Here is a 19079-nt window from a genome sequence, read left to right on the forward strand (position 1 = left end):
GAAGAAGGACTGAAGGTATCCTCTTTTCCAATGCAAACATGAAGGGAAGAAAGAGACAAATGACCAGTTCACAGCTGCATGAGCTCAGACTGAAAATCTAATCGCCAGTTCAGTCTGCTTGCTAGGTTAGTTTTCTCTCTCTCTCTCTCTCTCTCTCTCTCTCTTTCTCTCTCTCTCTCTCTCTCTCTCTCTCTCATAATTTCTACAGTAAAAAGTTTATATATGCCAAAGGTGCCTGGAGGCTTATCAGAACTCGGAGTCCCTCGAGGGGTGTTGAAAAAGATAGGAACATACATAGTATGAAAAAAACCTCACCCTGTCTGGGGTAACTGTGTGTAATTTTTAAGCTCTGCAGAAGCAGGGAATTCTGCTTTCTGCATGGGGGACCTAGGCCATTGCCTGGCAGAGCACGGGTTACCAGGAATGACTGGCAAAAATAAATAAGTAGAGGTGTTTTGTCTGCCTGGTATGAATGTGCTCTACCCAAGGTAACATTCCTGAAGGAAATACACTGGTGGCAGGATGGTATCTGGAGGCAAATTTGCGATGGCTTGCTGTTTCTTTTCCTGCTCTGTCTGCTCCACTGGTGCCGCAACAGTTCAGCTTTCTAGGGATGACCCTGCCTGCAGCTCTACAGACACCACCTCTGCTTTGCAAGGCCACTGTGGAGGGTGCAATACAAAACGAGGCTGTGCCTTCGGCCTCCCCGCTTAAGATACAACACAGGGATGTCTGGATCACGGGAGGCAACACTTTCTATACACAATATGGCGGAAGAAGGAAGGATTCCAGTGTCCCAGATGAATCCTAGCAATCATCCGAACTGTAAGCAGAAGGGATGCCCCAGCAGTACCGGCCGAGATCCAACCGCAACACAAACCATGCACCCTCTGTCCCCCACTGTTCCCTACTCTCAACAAGGCATCTTCTGAAGAGCGACAGAAAAAAAAAAGCAGGACAACCTAGGGACCACCATCATGCCAAAGGACACTGAGCAGGACTATGCAACATTCGAATCACTGGGAATCACTTTGGAAAGTCCTAATGCCACCCCAGTGCCCATTAGAACCTGGACATGTGTCCTCGAGACGACATTCAAGCCAGAGGAACTGGCATTTTCTTGGACACAACTGGTGAGGGTGGGAAGTCAGGTGATTCTTTTGCTCTGGATGCTCCAGTCACATTTTATCCCCTGGGCTGGGTACCAGTGGAAGAGGAGCAAACAGAAAGGACACAGCAGGGGTCGATGCTTTAGAGACACAGGGGCATGCTGGTCTCAAGGCTCTGCTGAGATGTAGTTGACAACTCGGAGTAGGGTAGAGTTGTTGAGGCAAAGTGTGGCCAAGAAAAATAAGGGAGAGGGGGAAACGAGTAAATGAGAGAAGACAAGGAGGTCATGTGATGGTACGTAAAAATGAAAGGAAGGAAAGCAGACAGTATGTGGAGAAAGGGGGGGACCTTAGAGAAGGGAAGGCTGTGGCTTACAAATAAAGCAGGGGGTCAAGGGAAGGGGCAGCACCGCAAGTGAAGGCGCTTTGCCAGGCTTGCCTGAGCGTGAGGTCACATCTCAGCACCAACGGTGAAGGTAGAGAGCCAACCCCCAAAAGATGCCCTCCCTCGGATATCCACATATGTACCTTGGCACACACCCCAACCCAACCCTCCCCCACTCACAAATAACTGTAAAAAACAATGAGTCTGAATTTACAACCAAATAAAATAAAATACAAAGCTGGAGTGAGCATGAACTTAAGAGATAAAAACCTCGAGAAGAAACAACAACTCACTTGGCCTCCTAGATTACATTAACTCTGTCATATGTTAGGTATTTCTAGCTCCACCCCCCCAAGTCATGTCTTCATCAGATATGAATGAAAATATTGAGAAATAAGGGTCAAGAATGTCAAACTTTTCAGAGCCATTATGGGGAGGAGGTCAAAGATTCCAGGACAGCTGGTCAAGTCCCACGAGCACCATCTCAGAGGCAGAGTTTCTCCCAGGGATCCACCTGGGTCAGCATTCTGTGCGCACGCGCTTCCCCTTCCCAACCTCCATCACCTCGAAGGTAAACACTCACGCAGGTGCGCTGGCAGGTGGATCGAGTCTTCCTCCATCCTGAGCGCCCGAGGCACTGGAACATGAAGCGGGGTTGAGGACCCGTAGCTGGCCACTGGACTCTCCGGAGGTGTATATGAAATTCGTTCCTGCTGTTAGGAAAAGGGGAGGAAGAAAAGAAAATGAAATGTTGCAATGGAGGTGTGAAACTCTGAGCAAAAGGTGGGAGGGGCCGACGCAACAGCCGCCTGCCCAGAGAGCCCCTACCAGAGGTGTCCAACCATCTGATGCCACAGCATGGCCCTGTTGTCAACAACTGGGTTGGGCACAGACACAGTTACCCTGGATACATGCAGCCCACTGGCATCATCGGATTAGACATGCCCTCGAGTAATACCACCTTTTAAATGCCTTCTGTATTAGTTTAAAAACAAAACAAGCAAAAAAAAAAAAAAAAAAAAAAAAAAAAACACCAAACCACTGGAAAGGTAAAAACTGGCCTCAGGTCAATAGGGGTCCACACCACCGGTTTGTTATCAGGATAAGGAGGGGCAAGATGAGCAAGGGAAAACAAGAAGTCTAAGAGTAGCCTTCCAAAGCAACACCCCAACATTATTCTTCCAAGTCACACACTGAATGTCACCAATGCATTCAAACCATGCTTCCGCTTCTCTGGCAAGATCCCCAGCTTCTAATCAGAGTATGATTCGATACTCGAATCCAGCAAGAGCGAGCTGTACCAGTAAGTGGGAAAGTAACGATTTCTAAGTCCAAAGACTTAAGATCTAGATTTATTTTTTTGTCTTCATTTCTGAGAAGTGGTCTCTGACAGCCCAGGCTGGCCTCCAACTCACTATGTACGTAGCTCAGGCTGGCCTACAAAACCTGATACCCCTGCTTCTATCTTCTGAATGCTGAGATTACACACACGCATGACCATGCCTGGTTATTCAGTGCTAAGGGCTGAACGCAGAGCTCCATACACACTCAGCAAGCACTTTACCGACTGAGTTATAGCCCCAGATGATTTAATTACATTCTCTTTCACTATCTCGCTATATCAAAACCACAACCCCAAACAGCCAGTGTTTAAACGTCTCTTCTTCAATATCTACATGAACAAGGATCCCCTTGCTCTTTCTTCCTTCCCATCACAAGCAATTATTTCCTTTCTCTTTGAAGTATTCCAGGGGTCTTTTAAAATCTATTTGACCATGACTGAGATATTCGTCAACTGACAAGGAGATGAGCGGGGCTACAACAGATCCACCGTTCAACTTTACACAATCAGTATTCGCTGGATCACTTAAAGCCCAACGAGCGATCGGAGAAGGGTCTTTATAACAGTAACTTGGAAACAACTACTGTGGCCAGCAAGAGCAGACACACAATTTGCAGCTATAATCTACAGATCAACCACCAGCCCGACTTGCAGTCCAACAGTGCCTTTGATTTAGCTGGACAAACAAAAGAGAGAAATGCAAGGTCCAAAAATCAACCTGGAGGAAAGATCAGTAAGTTGAGACTAGGAAAATAAAGTGCAGGGGCAATAGTAAATTCTAGACGAGGGTGAAGCCAGGAGGGGTTGGCCAGGTGCACAGTCCTCGAAAGGTAGATACAAGAAGTTCAAAAGAGCCAGCCTGGGCTACTTAAGACTGAGCCTCAAAAAGTGGGGGGGGGGCACGCGTGGCAGGTCCTTATATTTTCTTTTGGAAAGACAGATCTTTAACACTGCATATTTCATCAAATAGGCAAGGGGAAGGAAGGGGAAGTCCAGGAGTCCTCTTGGCCCTGGAACCAAAGTCAAGCTTTCTTCTGCTCAGAGCCTGGAAAGTTCAGCGCTTGGCGTGGTAAATTTCAATTTTAAATGAATATATATATATATATATATATATGTGTGTGTGTGTGTGTGTGTGTGTGTGTGTGTGTATACACACACATACACACACACATATATATACATACGTATACATATATATATATATTAATTATAGTTTCCAGATGGAATCACCATACTTTCCCTAAGGCATCTTCAAGCAGCAAGGATTCAGCTAGAGTAGCATTTAAACACGCATCATTCAATGATCCTGGTGACGTTCTCCATCCAAGGCAGGCCCACGTACCTAGACTGGATTTCGACGTCAACCAAGATGTCTCAAGATGCAAAACATCCAACTTCCCTTTTTCAAAAACAAAACAAAACAAAACGGACAGAAACCCTACACACTGAGTATTTCAAGTCATTCTAATAGACACATAAGTTACTCTTTCTAGTGTTTGAGTGTCTGTTTTGGGGCCTGTGGGTAAGAGAGGCAACAATCTATAACTGCATATATGCAAAGTGCATCTTAAATCTGGAGAAGGCTGCCCCATCCCAGGTGCAAATAAGCATTTGAGCACTTCAAGCACACGACCATGACATCATCGAATAAATTCTCTACGCTCTTCAAATAAGCCCCCAGTCTAATTACATCTAGATATCAATAGCTAACTCCAGGTCCACAAACAGCTTTGTTTTGTTTATTTTTTACATAAGTGAAACTATTGATGGAGAAGCCTGGTATTGTCAAGGGGTCTTCAAATGGCACGGCACAAGGATGAGAAAAAAGAGAGGGAGGGGGTATTTCCCAAGAACCTCATGCTTGTCTGTAAGAGAGGAAGCCACTTCATGACAGTCTCCCACTACAGAAGTTTCTACTTTGCATTGTGGGAGATTCACCACCAGCCCAGCAACCAGGGACTGGCTGGAGTCACCGTCACAGTGCATATATTCCTGGCTGCGATTTTATCATTGTGCTGTGCCTTTGGCACACGGCAGCTGCTTAGTAAGCGTTCACGTCTACAAAGGTCCTGACCTCACAGCTACACTGATGGCATGTGTCAGTGCTGGCTCTGGGACCCTGTGTGATGCTCCCTGTCCAGCAGTATTAGATAGAGTCATACTCTTGCATGATGAGATCTACCGGCAGCAGGCCAGAGCCTGAGCGGTTCTGGAACCTGACTGGGAAGCCGTGAGCGGAGGTCTGGCTGTGAAAGGGTCAGACCCCATCCACACCACGGGAGTCGCTACTTCAACCACAAAAGGGAAAGCAACCTGTGGGCAGCAATGACTACCTACTGGACCCCGGGGCTTAGCAGCCAGCAAAGACCCTGGGAGACTGTTACCTGGTATGCGGGCTCTTTTCTGAGAGGAACAGAATAAACAACTAGGAAGCCCACGCTGAAGACTGAATGTACTTTGTCGGTCTAACTTCTAGCCTGACTTACATGGTACTAAGTTTTTTTTTTACTCTTTCACCATAGCCATGCACTTAACATCTATACTGGCTCATCAGCAGCTACCAGTTACTAGAAAAACTAGGCATGACCATCTCTGAGACTTTTACACAGAGGGGCTTAAAGGGGACTCACATCCAACATTCTAAATCATGTGGCTCCTTCATTCTCACCACCGTTACTGCTCTTGTTTCACTCTACCCAAAGAAAAGGTGTCTAGATTAGCAACTGTTGGCCCGTTCACCTCTAAAGCAAATTGTCAGCCAGATGAAAGCCAAAGGCACTTTATTTTAAAACTGGGAGCACTAAGGATTTTTCCCCACGAGGATTATAAGCATGGCTCTAATTAAATTAAATTGTACAGACAGTGATATGAACGCACTCAGGTGTTGTAAAGAATGAGCCACGGATGGAAGTCAACGCTGTGATTAAACGTGCTGATGTGGGTGGGTGGGTGGGTGCGTGGTTGCTTCGATGCTGGGGGCGGGGGATGCTGCTCTCAAGTCTGCAGACACAACCTGCCACGCCAAGTGGCTGGACCAAAGGGAAGTGCTGTGACTTCTGACATCAACTGAAATCTCCACGAGGAGTGAAGAAGGTACAAAAGAACTTCAGTGAGGCAAAGGAAAGTTGAAGGTTGAAGGCGAGGGCTGAAATGCAAATGTTACTAACCATTACAGAAAGCTTTTTAAAACGCCATGTTCCTATAAGAGCACCTCACTGAATTTGAAATTATTTACATCTCCCTTTAATGCCGTCCAGAGCATGAAGGGCTAATGAAGGGTACCAATTTTATTCTACTTATTTTTAGCCTGTCCACTTGAAACGGCCATGTAAAAGAGGCTCACTCATCTAGTACAGGAAAACAGCATCTTCGCTTCCACTCCCCCGTCCTCAGGCCACATGGTCTAGAAGGGTCAGAAGCACAGAATTATTAACGCCACGAGGACTTCCCTCTTCTGAATTATTCAATATAGAATTGCTGCAAATTATGAGGACTTCTCTGGTCTATTCACATGCTTGTTCTTACAGCATTATGTGAAAAGGCTGAGGGGTTGGCTAGGTTAGCGCCTACTGCTAATCAAACACCTTCTGGAAATACAGACAAAGCATTTTGTGAATCAAGAACAGGAATAAAGCCGGTGTTCTTGTGCAAAGACGGTTAATGAGTTATTTCAAGAAGCTTAGATGTCCTTGATTGAGGAGCTGTTTCTAGAGATTGCTTCAACTAGAGTGTAAACACTGAGATTTTATCTCCAATTTTGTTTCTGAAGACTACGTAGAAAGTCCTGAGGAGTGTCATGGGACCGAATGGTGACTGCTTCCTGGAGTTATGAGAAGAATTCTACCACAGGTGCCTCTCTCCCGCTGCATGCTACTGTCCACCACCACCACAAGAGACACTAAACCCAGGTAAGATGTATAAACAGCAGAGAGATCAGACCAGCCCAGTCCCTAAAAGTTAGGGGGAAAACTAATGCTTGTTGTGTAGCCAATATCAAAAGACTGCACAGAAGAAACCCCTCTCTGACCAGGTCTGTTCTGTGATTACTAAACAAGCAGGAATATTCAATGTGATGGTTAATGGCCTCTCTCAAATGCCAGCTCAATCAGCTCTGAAATTAACAGGGAGATGAGCCTGTAGGCATGCCGGTGATTAGGATAACCGAGGCGAGGAGACCAGCCTACTGTGGGTGCACCATTCCCTGGGCTGTGGTCCTGGACTAGACACAAAGGAGAAAGTCGGCTAAACATGGACACCCTGTTTCTGTACTGGAGGAGCAACAGAACCAGCTGTCTCAGCCTCTCGCTACGATGATCTCCTGATCATGATGGATCCATGGAACTGTGAACCAAAGCAAGCCTTTGTTAAGCTGCTTTTTATCAAAGCAGCAGGACAGTTAAAGCATACAATTATTTAAATATATTCTGGCTGCAAAATGATTCAAGGCTGGTGGTGTTGGTTTTCACTAAATATACTTTTCATGAGCACGCTTTTATTAACAAACCATTATCTCTACATGATTTTTTTAAAACGGATGAATAAAAATGTACCTGTACCATTTTCTAAGTCTTTGGCATTACAGATGCAAATAAAAACCTAAACTAACAGATTCCCAAACATCTATTTTCTTACTTGCTAAAAAATAAATAAATTCACTATTTTGTCTGACCCAGTGTAATAAACTTAAAAGACGTGATAAACTATGTACATGCAGCCATGGATATTATTTCTGAACTGTCCCTAGAAAGACTATGTGCCCCAGAGACTGGGGCGAGGAAAGACCATCACAGGTATCCAGACACACATGAACCGTAAAACAGACAAGCACATGTAGAAGTGAAGTTACGGTGGTTTCTTCTCCTCCCAGGAAGGTTCAGGAGACTTCTAAAACCAAGAGCCCAATTGCTCCTTGGCAACCAGGGCCATCCCAAGAGAAACGTCTATGTGGACAGCCCCTGGATAACCCAAATGGTGTCTGCTTTTTAAAACTCGCTGGCAGGATACACAACAGTATCTCAAGGAAGACAAATGGGAGTTCCCTGTGGGAAGTCACATGGGTGGGAACCACATTCCTGGTCTCTGAAGCCTCCTCCCCGAGTTGGCCTAATGGCCCAAGCTGCCCTAGGAAGAGGGTGCGCCGGACAGTCACACACTCAGCTGGTGGGGCTCTTCCCAAGAACTAGGCTCTGTCGACCTAACCACGCACCGTTTTCTCTGGAAGTCTATGAAGATAAACAAAACTGGTGGTTTCTTGCCTGCACCACCAGCTTCACCCTAAAATGAGAATACAATACATTGTGTCTGTCAAACGGACAAAGTTAAATCATACTGCCTTCAACCTTCCTTTTCCCCACACTTACCAGCTGTGTTACACTCATAATAAGCTCTGTAACTAAGCCTCGCACTAAAGCATCACTAAGATGCTTCCTTCCCTAACATTAAGAAGTATCTCAGTGTTCACCAAGTCTACGCCTATACTCGGCATTATTAATTAAACAACTTGTAAGTCGTTGGGTTTCTAGAAATTAAATTCTATGGTGGAGCTAGTGGTGTAGCTCAGTGGGAGAGTTTAGTTAAAACACACAAGGTCCTGGGTTCCAGCCCCAGCACTGCAAACAATCAACAACAACAACAAAAGAAAACAATAATAATAAGAAAAACAATGCTGTATCATTCTACCCATATCACATATGAACACTTAGGCACATCCATCTCAGAATATAAATATAGCTGGAAGATAATAGTCACTTCAAAAATCCAGAAACCATTAAGAGAAGTTGTGCGCTTCTCATTGGGGGCTGTTTTACTTCAACCCCACAAGAAAGCTGCCAGGACACCATCCTTATCTCCAGTGCACAGTAGGAAACCTGATCTGAAGATTGTAGGGTGAGATTAAGCAACCTGCTCAGTCACCAACTTGGGAGACCGCAGCGCTGGGAATGTAGGTGTAGGCTGGTCTAACTCCACTCCAGTGAACTGCCTCTAAGGAGGAGGAACAAGAAGTTGCATTTAAGTACCATCGGCCATTCAATAGTGGCTTTGTAGCTTACGAGGAACCCTAAGACCTGAGCTGCAGCTGTATGAAGTGCGGTGTCCTTGGGATAGCTCCTAGCTTTGCACCTGACCTCAGTTCTCAGGGGACCCCAGTGGCTCATCCAACAGAACTGTCAAAGCCTAGGTACCCATGTTCCTAAGCCTGCAATATATCTTATGAGCAGTAAGTAAACGGATTTGGCTAAAACAAAGAGAGTATATAATGTCTGTGAAGTCTGTCCCCATATGGCCTCTGCACAGGAACGGCCATTAGAATTCACACAGGGGTGTGTGTTTACTTGAGACAATCAGTAGGACCAGTGAAGCATCTAGAGATTGCTTGTGTGTTTAACTGCTTTACACTGTACAGAAGAAATCTGATCTTGGCTACTGCTGGGCAAAAATATCTTACTCTTTATCTCTAATGTTTTCTTTAACAACAAGAAGCCATTTCTCTTACTGAATTCTTTCCAATTCTTCAAGAACAGCAAATCTAAATACGTAGATGAGATTTAAAAGGAAAAAAAAAAAAGCAAGGAGGACAGGACCCCGTCAACACTGACTTGATACAACAGGAACATCTTATGCCATAAGGAGGGAGGTCTGACCTCAGGAATCACAGTGGACATTGTCCAGGAAAGGTTCTGTCAAGGGCTTGGGGATGGACACTCCTAAATGAGGAAGGGTAAAGTCAGCAAGGATAAAAGTAGCCGGTGGTCTTCCGACCCTCTAAGTCTTTGGATCCTCAACGACAGCTTTCAGTATCAGACGAGTAAGTATAAGAACGAGAGAACCCTTGGGTATCAGTCAGCATTCCATACCAAGTACGGAGACAATCGATGTACCAAGAAGAGGACGTCTGGTCTTGTCTACCAATTTTAGAGGTTCCAGCCCGGAATCAACACATCTTGTGGCTCTGGGTCTGTGACCAGGCAGCACAAGCTGGCAGGAGAACTTAGATCACTTAACTTAAAACAAAGAAGCAAACAGAGAAAAGGAGGGACTGGTCTATCCCAATGTCCCTTTCAAGGGCATGTCCCCAATGGTCTGAAGATCTTTTCACTAGTTCTAATCTCTCTCTTCTTCCCTTCCTTCCCCTACCCCTTAAAAAAAAGTCATCTGCCTCATGTGCCCACATATGCACTCATGTGCCTGGTGCCCACGAAGCCCCACAGAAGGCATGTGATCCCATGGAACTGGAGTTACAGACAGCTGTGAGCCACCTTGTGTGTGCTGAGAATCAAACCCAGGTCCTCTACAAGAGCAGCCAGTGCTCTTAACCACTGTGGCATCCTTCCAGTCCCTAAGTTCCCATTGCTTCAAAGGTTGTTTTACCATCCAGGAGTGCCACACCTTTGGAGGACACTTTCTCAAACTAAAACAACAGCAACTGTAGACTTAGGAGGCGGAGCCAGGTAATGCAGATCTGAGCTCTAGGGGAAAGGACCAGCCAACAGCTCCAGCATTGCCTGTGTGGGATTGCTTCCTCTAAAGCTGACTGAGGCCCAGACAGGGAGGTTTTCTAAAAGCGGATTCCGCATGCACTGGGGGCTCACACAAGGGCTTTATAATTCTAAGATGCTGCTTTGATAGAGTCTGAGACTCTCTGGGAAGCCAAATCTTGTTAACGATAGTGTACGCAAAAGTGGCCCCAAACACAACCTGAACATTATACCCACTTGTCTATCAATTAGACCCTAAGCTTGTAGTGAATACAAGGTTTAAAAGCAGGAGCTTTTAGAACTAGGGTACAAAAGTTTAAAAAAACAAAAAGAAAAACCAACTCAAATACATTTCCTTATTGTTCCAATTTTAAAATATTTTAATTAAGATCCTTTCCAGTCCTGGGATGGCATAAAATTCTTTTCTTTTTTTTTTTTAAACTTTCTGAATTTCTCAGCTATTTCTGACATGAATAGCAAGCGGCAGCCAAAGCTGGGATCCCTTTTAATGCCAGGTTGTGGTTTCCAGGGAGGACGATGGAGCCGGCCCAGCTCTTTGGATGCACGGATGGTTAGCTCATTTGGCGGGGCTCCAGCATCATGCACATGCAAGCAGGGTTACAAGCTTCAGATCTGGACAGGAAAATTAAATTCACGCCATTCCCAGCCCTAGACTGAACCCTAGTCCCGGCGATGACGCCACAATTGCTCGAAGCTGAGAACTGGTGAGCTTGGCAGTTCATCCCCCGGCTCCTGGAGACGCCATAAAAGTATGTGAGCTCTCAGAGTGTTCCAGCGGCATTCTTCACCATAGGAAAGGTGAGTATTTTTACTTATGCATAAGCATTGAGTGTTACCTTTGGGAAAAATTCAGTTCAATGTCAGAGTTACCCAGCGATGCCCCTGAGTTTTGGATTCCCCATTTGAAAGAGGGCCACTAAATCCTTTCTTCCCAGCAGTTTCCAGAGGCAGAACAAACAGGTACTTCAGTTAGCAGCAGCCTCTACCCTGGGCACAACACAGTGGCCAAGTTCAGCTCCCATATTAGTGGCTTTCTCCTCCATTAATGCTATTCCCTTTAATGGTTTGGCTATTACAATTAGCCAAGCTGCGCAGTCCCTGCCTGGGGCTAACAAGCAATGAACTGAGAGAGTTGCTATTTACTTGTATCGGGGGCGCTATTAGTGAGGCTTCTCAATTTCGTCCCACAAATGAGAAGAGACCTTCCAGGCATGTGCCACTGCCACACGATAGCCCCTGTGAATCACTCGCTGTGCTCCTGGTGTGGGAGCTATCCTGGGATTTAGGGCACTGGAAGCCTGGGCTGAGGTGAAGTCCAAGGTCAGACTCTTGCATGCTGCTAAGGCACCAGCGCAGTAACTATGAATCCCACTACCTGCTTTGTGTGGCTTCCTAAACGCTCACCTCCTTTGTGTGGCTTCCTAAACGCTCACCTTCCTCCCCACCCTCCCCGTAGTTTTCTTCTCTGTTACACAGCACCACTCTATTTCTTCTCTTTAATGACTATAACCTCGAAGTCAGGCTCACAATGCCAGCAAGTTGGCAGCCAGGCTGTTGGGGTGGGATGGGGTCGGGGCGGTGGCAGCAGCTTAGATCTCTTTTAAAACTGAGAAGACTTTCGGTCCCGTGATGTCTCTTTATAACACACCACAGCTTAAGTGGGCCACTTGTGGCCAGTAAGAAACTTAAGGTTTTCAAAATCAGCCGGTAGAGTGAGGACAGGTTTACATTCTAATCCCAGTGTCCGCCACACTCAGAGACAGTCTGCATTTTGTAGAGCTGTGCTGTTGGCCCAGGCTAGGCTGCTCCAGGGAAGTTGGGGTCTTAGCTGATCCCCCTAACTCCAGCAGGCCACAAGAACTATCAAGGTTAGAAGAATTTTCTTGTTCTGGACCTATTAGGTGATTCTTAGGCTGCTTTGGGATGAGAAATCAAACTAAATGGAAAGGGGGCAGGGAAACAAAGTCCCGAAAACTGTGTCTAGAGAAATGAGCTTAAATTAAGTCAGAAAAGATTTACGTCTCTAGCAAATGTTTACTACCAAAACAATTTGCAATGCAACCACTTAACACTGTTTAAAAGCAATAAAGAAGTAGTAAGTCCCCATCCCAGTGTTCCTGAGACACCAGGCTAATAACATCCAGCCTTCACTGCTACACCATGCTGCTGAAAAAAATGAGAAGAGCCTTATACACTGTTTCTGGGCTTTCTGAATGACAGGAGCTCGGTACAGACAAGGTCCAGTTCTGAAGAGTGACGGAAAGTCCCACCTACCGCAGACTTTAAGAATTAAACCTATCCTGGTGTTTTAAATGGGAGACGACTGGTCTTCAATGTGAAGGCACCAAATCCGAGGAGGCAGAATCCTTGCAACCAGTCCTGAGTGTGGCATGCTTGGGCCTCTACCTTCAGAAAATAAGTCTCTATCTGTACTTGTCAGAAACAAAACCTAGGGTATTTTCCGACTCGTCGGCCCAAAGATTCAGGATTAGAAAGAGCCAGCTCCTTCCTCACTGTGGTCATGGTTAGAGAGATCTGGGAGTTTGGGTTTCTGGTGATTTATTCTTGAAACAAGTCTTGCTGCTAAGTGATTATTACTACAGAGATGCCACTGGCATTAATACTGCTCCCAACAATAAGCAACTGAAATGAGAATGAAATACGAAAGTATACATGTGCAATAATAACACCAGTGAGCAGAATATGAAGCGGCTAAAAATATAAGGAAGCTCAAGTACTATATTCTTACCATGTTTTAAAGACCAATTAACCATTTATTGTATATAAGATCTCATGTCTTCATTAAAACTATTATTATTCAATTATTCAATGGTATATAAAAATATACTTAGATACGCATGTACCTTGGGGATTTGGGATCAGTTAACAATTTAGGAAACACCCACTTTTGATCAGGTATTCTCAATCTTGGCTGAACATCAGAATTACCCAGAAGAACTTAGACAAATTAAATAAGCCCCAGTATCCAAGCAAATCAGAGTCTGTGGGGATGTGAGCCTAATATTAATTAACATTAGCCCTCCTAGATTCTGATGTTTGCAGTGGAGACTGAGAATCACCGTCTGAAATCAAGACAGAAACAAGTAAAATTAATGAAGACATATGGTAAATGATTTTGCCTCACAACAGAATTTTGGCAGCCTTATTAATCTCTGTGCTACCTGTGCCCCCTCCTGAGTGAATTACCACTGTGCTGTCTTTCACCATGAAACAGGTGACCAGTGTACTACAGGGAGCTTCTGGGACATACCACCCCACCTACACATGAAGAACTGCTCCGCACAGGTTCCTCTCTCTCTACTGTCCCAATTTCCCCAGGGGCCACCCACGGAACCTGCCCAGCTCCAGCTTCTAAAGCTTGGTACAGAACTTGGTTCTCTGTCCTTGAGGTATATGCGGCAGGAGCATGGCAAGGTTAACAGAGAAGCAGGTGGAAATGGAGCTTACTCCCTTTCTGGTCCATCCTTCCTTCTCTTCCACCTACTTGGGACTCAGACCCTTCTCCTAGAAGTAGTTCTCAGCCTGTGGGTCGTGAACTCCTTGGGGAGGGGGGGGTGGTCACCTAAGACCATCGGAAAACATAGATATCTACATTAAGATTCATAACAGTAGGAAAATTACAGTGATGAAGTAGCAGTGAATGAGGAACTGGATTCGAGGGTCACAGCCTCAGGAAGGTTGAAGACCACTGTACTAAAGACAGGACAGGTAGCGTGGAGCCTAGAAAGCCACTGTTTAGTCTTCGGAGGGAACGGCCCCGAGATGGCAGTCAGGACTCGGGTAGTTGTGCTTTCCCTTGACTCAAACATGGCCTCCTCTAGGGAGGAAGGAGGCTCTTAAGACTTCCAGGGCTCCAGCAGCTCCAGCTTCCCAGGAAAGCCCCATCTAGAAAGTTAATTTTCATGGACGATTGCCGGGAGGGAGGAGATGCGTGCTACGGCAGACTGGCCGCAGTTATGGAGAGCTCCAAAAGGCCGTTGTTGTGAGTTGCCACCCATGCTGCGGTGTGTTTCTCACTGATGTAGCTACATTTTAGTCACCTGCATCTAAGTCACCTCTCACTCATCTGCAACAGCAGTAGACTCTTAGGTTGGCCAAGCTAGACTTTGGGAGGAAATTCCCTTAGTCTGCTGTTGGTACTCTATATTAGGGTGACCGATGGGATACATTTCTGACTAAAGGAAAAGGAATCTTGCAACTGGTGGTCAGGTCCACATTTCTGCACACTGAGCCATGCTGATGATAACAAATCTGAGCAAACACCCCTGCTTTATCAAGATTTATGTTTGTTGTGTTGTTGTTTTGATTATATTTTATGGTGTGTGGGTGTGTGTGTGTGTATCTTTCTGTCCGTATGGGTGTACACATGGTGGTGCAAATGTCAGAGGAAGGCATTGGAAACCCTGGAGCTGGAATTACAGGTGCCTCGGAACAGTCCAATGTGAACTGAGGGGGCTGAACTGAGGCCTCTGGAAGACCAATATGCTCTTAAGCACTGAAGCATCTCCAGCCCCGTAGTTGACTTTTTAGTGAAACCTTAGAAGCCAGGGGCTGGAGGCATGGCTGATCCACAGAACACTTAACCAGCATGTGTAAAGCCATGACAATCCCCAGCACAAGACAAACTACTAGGAACCTTAAACCCGCTAGGGTTTGTCCCCAAGCTGAAACCCCTTCCATCAAACGCCATCATGTCTTCCTAACCCCTCAGGAGTCTGTGGTGATATTTTGTTTGTGTTTTGATAAAGTTTGCCTGAAGATCAGAGTGCAGAGCTAAGCCACTAGAGGCCAGGGAGTGGTGGTATATACCTTCAGTCCCAGGACTCAAGGCCACCCTGGGCTACACAAGATTGAATCTGTCTAAAAATAAATAGAACTCACACAAAAGTGATCCTAGCACTTAATCCTAGCACTAGGGAGGTGGAGACAGGAGTGATATGTCTGGGCAGAGAGAAGTATATAAGGAGGAGGAGACAAGAGCTCATTGGAGTCTGAGGTTTGGTGGAGACACAGTGCAATCTAGGGAGTCTGAGGATCGCCCCTTCCGTCTGAGCACTGGTAGAGGTAAAAGGTCTCCCTAGTGGCTTACCGCTCTGCTTCTCTGATCTTCAGCTTTAACCCCTGTATCTGACTCTGGGTTTTGATTAATTAAGACCAACTAGAATTCATATTACAGGAGTCAGACCGCCAAAAGCAGCACACAGCCAACCTGATACAGGTTGTGACGTATCAATCAAGCCCCACCCTCTTGAATGGCCCACACAACTGTTCCAGATAAAGTTGACATTCCTAATGCCCACATCTGGAGTATACCTAACCTACAACCATGTTTAAGCTCTTGGTAAATAAGAATCTGTATAAAGTAGCCCTACAGGGCCAGAGTGGTTTACTCAAGAATTTCAGACTTATTTGCTCACTGTTCAAGTGAAAACTCTATCAAGGAAATGGCCACTGAACACCTAAGTTCTTCCCGGAAGTTAAATTTTTCAACAGCACCTAAGCATCTTGGCATTCTGAGCATTTTCTGTTTTGTTTCAAGCAACGTGCTGTTCTAAGCCTGACAGGACCGTGGCAGGATCTAGCCTCAAACATCTGGATTTCACCTGGTGCTGCAGTTAGGGAAAATAAGCTGAAATTCCCTCTGAATTTTTCAGAAACCAACCTGCAAAGCAAACGGGCTACAGGGCACCAATCAAGCTTCACCACTATTCCCAACTGTGGGCTCCGGTTATTGCCAACTACAGAAGAGGAAGATCTGGAACATTCGATAAAAAACATTGAAGGGGCTCTTAAAATCACTTGGAGCTAGTGGCTGGAATGGGACCTGTAAAAGGGCTCATATTTCCTTCTCAGCAACGGAATTCCCCCCTGGTAAGATTATATTATTACTGCCAGCAAGTCAAATCCGTGCTGACAGCCACCAAGGTTCGGCTGGGAGAAATGTCGAACACACACAAATGACAGAAGCGCTGATGCGGATGCTTCTTTGTTCAGGGAGAATCGGTGGTTTGTGAGAGGGTAAAAGCGCACTTGGAAATCATTGTGATTACACACAAGCAAAGCGAGCTTCTCAATTAACTTGCTCTTATTAAAACCTATTTTCCAACCCTCAGTCGCCACAAACCCATCCACATAAAAGAGTATGCTAACAGACTGGGGGGGGGGGGCGGAGGCGGGGAATGAGCAGCTAGCGTTTGAGGTCTAGTAAACTTCCGTAGAAAGTTACTGTTCTTTGACAGACCCCCACATAGGACTGACTCCCCTAATGCTGTCCCAGACATCTACGGTAAGTCACTAGTGTAATCTAAGACTCCCTGGTTGCTACAGTAAGAAAAATAGGCAAATAAAGTTGGCTTAAAATTTATATATATTATATATGTGTGTGTATACATAGTATATACATTGTATCATGTACAACACTTAGTTCAATGCAGCCAAAAGATTCTTTCAACACATAATCAATACATAATTCTTAATTTCAACATATTACTATATCTTACCTTTTGAAATACTAAGTCTTTGAAATCTGGTCTCTAGCTTTCAATACTGCCCATCACTAAGGAGACACCAAATTTCCACTGGAAAGTTTTTATCTGTATTTAAATATCATAAAGTTTACAGTCAGAGAACCTGGGGTGGTGGCATATGCCTGTAATCCCAGCACTTAAGAGGCTAATGCAGGAGGATTGTTGAGAGTTCAAGGTCTGCCCATGCTGCATAGTTCCAGGTCAGTCAAGACTACAGAGCATGATTCTGTCACCAAAAACAAAATAAAACTCCAAGTTGGGAGGGTCAGTTTACATACCCAAGTAGTTTATATACCCTTCTAACAACATCCGAGTCAAGTATTTTTAAGTTGCATTTATTTAAAATGAAGTAAAGACTCAGTTTCACAACTGTGTGACCTGGTTCCACTGGCAATGGCTACCATACTGCATACTGAATGAAGGCTACATTCAGGGGCAGCGCCCTGCCAAGGGTACAAGCTGCAGTATTGTGCTCACTCTTTCAGAATCATTAGACACTGCACATGAACAATCCACCTCCTCTTCCTTTCTCCAAAGCTGATGATAGTCCTCTGAACTGGAAGTGGCTCACAGAGAAGGAGGAAGTGATGGGTACACTTCTACCCTCCCTACTCTGAGACCACGAGCTCCTCCTACCCCTAACCCACCTCTAATCTACTTCACAAACTTCCCTGGGGACCCCAGTCCCAGCAATGTCGGGAGGCTGCTTGGTAAATTCAGCTCTCCTCCCCAACCCAAATTACTGCTGTGTCCTACACACTTTTCTCATGTGAACCGTTCTTAAACTTGGCCACAATTCTCCCAGTACAGTCCCAGTGATGCCAGGGCCCAGCAAGTGGTAACTCTTGGGCACCTGCTGAATACAGTTTGTGTTCTGCTATCTAAAATTTGAACCATAAAACGGGTTTAAACTTTTCTGAGCGATAACCTTCAGCGCTCCGAGGAAAGGTGTGGGTCTAATTAAGAGAAAAGAGAAGTAAAATATAAGCTCCACGCAGAGCTAAAACACTAGACTCTGACTTCCCTAAGAGCATGCCAGGGTCTGACAGGTCACCTTCCCTGCCTGGCTTCCATGGCTACGACTGAAGATCGACCTCTGGACCCTTCCTTAAGGGGAATTTCGTTCGTTTGTTTGGTTGGTTGGTTTTTGAGACAGGGTTTCTCTGTAGTTTTGGAGCCTGTCCTGGAGCTCGCTCTGTAGACCAGGCTGGCCTTGAACTCTCGGAGATCCACCTGCCTCTGACTCTTGAGTGCTGGGATTAAAGACGTGCGCCAACAATCGCTGGTGAGTCTCCCTCTCAACTGTTTACTAAAATTAACTTTGCAGCTTAAAAACATTTTATTAAACTGTATTTATTTATTTACCTATTGTGTGTAAGTATGGCGGTTCAGAGGAAAACCTTCGGGGGTCAGTTCTCTCCTTCTACCATGTGGGTCCAAAGGGTTGAACTCAGGTCCTCAGGCTTAGCAGCCAATACCTCTACCCAAAGGGCCATCATTGCCTCAAACCTTAAAGCCTTAGTGTGCCATACACACCCCAACCCCGAGACTGGGTCTTACTATGCAGTTCAGGCTAGTCTCAAATTTATGTTCTTCCTGCCTCAGTCTCCCAAGAGCTGAGGTTACAGGTGCACACCACCACAGCCAGCCTTACCCTTGGCCCTGTCAATCCTAGACTCCCATATCTGCTTTCCTTCCTCTACTCCCAAAGCTAAAAACAACAAAAGTATAACCTGAACAAACACGCTCATTATTTCCTGATTCTTCCCAATGAAACTACAGGAACCACGTTCTTAGGCTCTTGGGTCACTGTGAAACTCAAACAACTGGGCTAACAGATGATGAAGGTTCAGTAAATCGAGTTAAAACACTGAAAATGCCCACGCCAGCCATGACGTGCTATTCTTATGCAACAGTTTCCAGTAGTTTGGGCTCAAAGACAAAAAGCAGCTCTGCTCCTTTGCCCCCTCTTTTTCCAAACGCTTCAGAGCAATGAGCCGTGCTGTCTCACTGTATTACATTTTACATGCATTAGTTAGCAGAACAGAGAATGGGTCCTGTTTTTCTCCCTTCGGGCTGGGAGGAAAAACCAATCCACCAAATTTCAGAGACCTGGTCTTGAGTGTCACATCTAGATTACAGGCTGACGCTGAGACTGGAAATCCCTGGGTTTGACCCTGAGTGTTCTATGACCCAAAC

General features: G+C 45.5%; 1 protein-coding gene and 1 long non-coding RNA gene across 2 annotated transcripts in view; one reads left to right on the forward strand and one right to left on the reverse strand.

The window, feature by feature from the left end:
* Etv6 (ETS variant transcription factor 6) overlaps positions 1 to 19079 on the reverse strand; it is a 236615-nt gene that overhangs the window by 133903 nt on the left and 83633 nt on the right. The window contains exon 2 of the mRNA XM_048432410.3: positions 2078 to 2207. Coding sequence (XP_048288367.1) covers positions 2078 to 2207 — 130 coding nt within the window. The remainder of the gene's footprint in view (positions 1 to 2077; positions 2208 to 19079) is intronic.
* On the forward strand, positions 6604 to 7539 carry LOC146895326 (uncharacterized). The gene is made up of 2 exons (XR_015001042.2): positions 6604 to 6744; positions 6961 to 7539. It is a non-coding gene; the product is annotated as an uncharacterized LOC146895326 (long non-coding RNA).

Source organism: Myodes glareolus, chromosome 3, assembly GCF_982192425.1.
Source record: "Myodes glareolus chromosome 3, mMyoGla1.1, whole genome shotgun sequence".
Lineage (NCBI taxonomy): Eukaryota > Metazoa > Chordata > Mammalia > Rodentia > Cricetidae > Myodes > Myodes glareolus.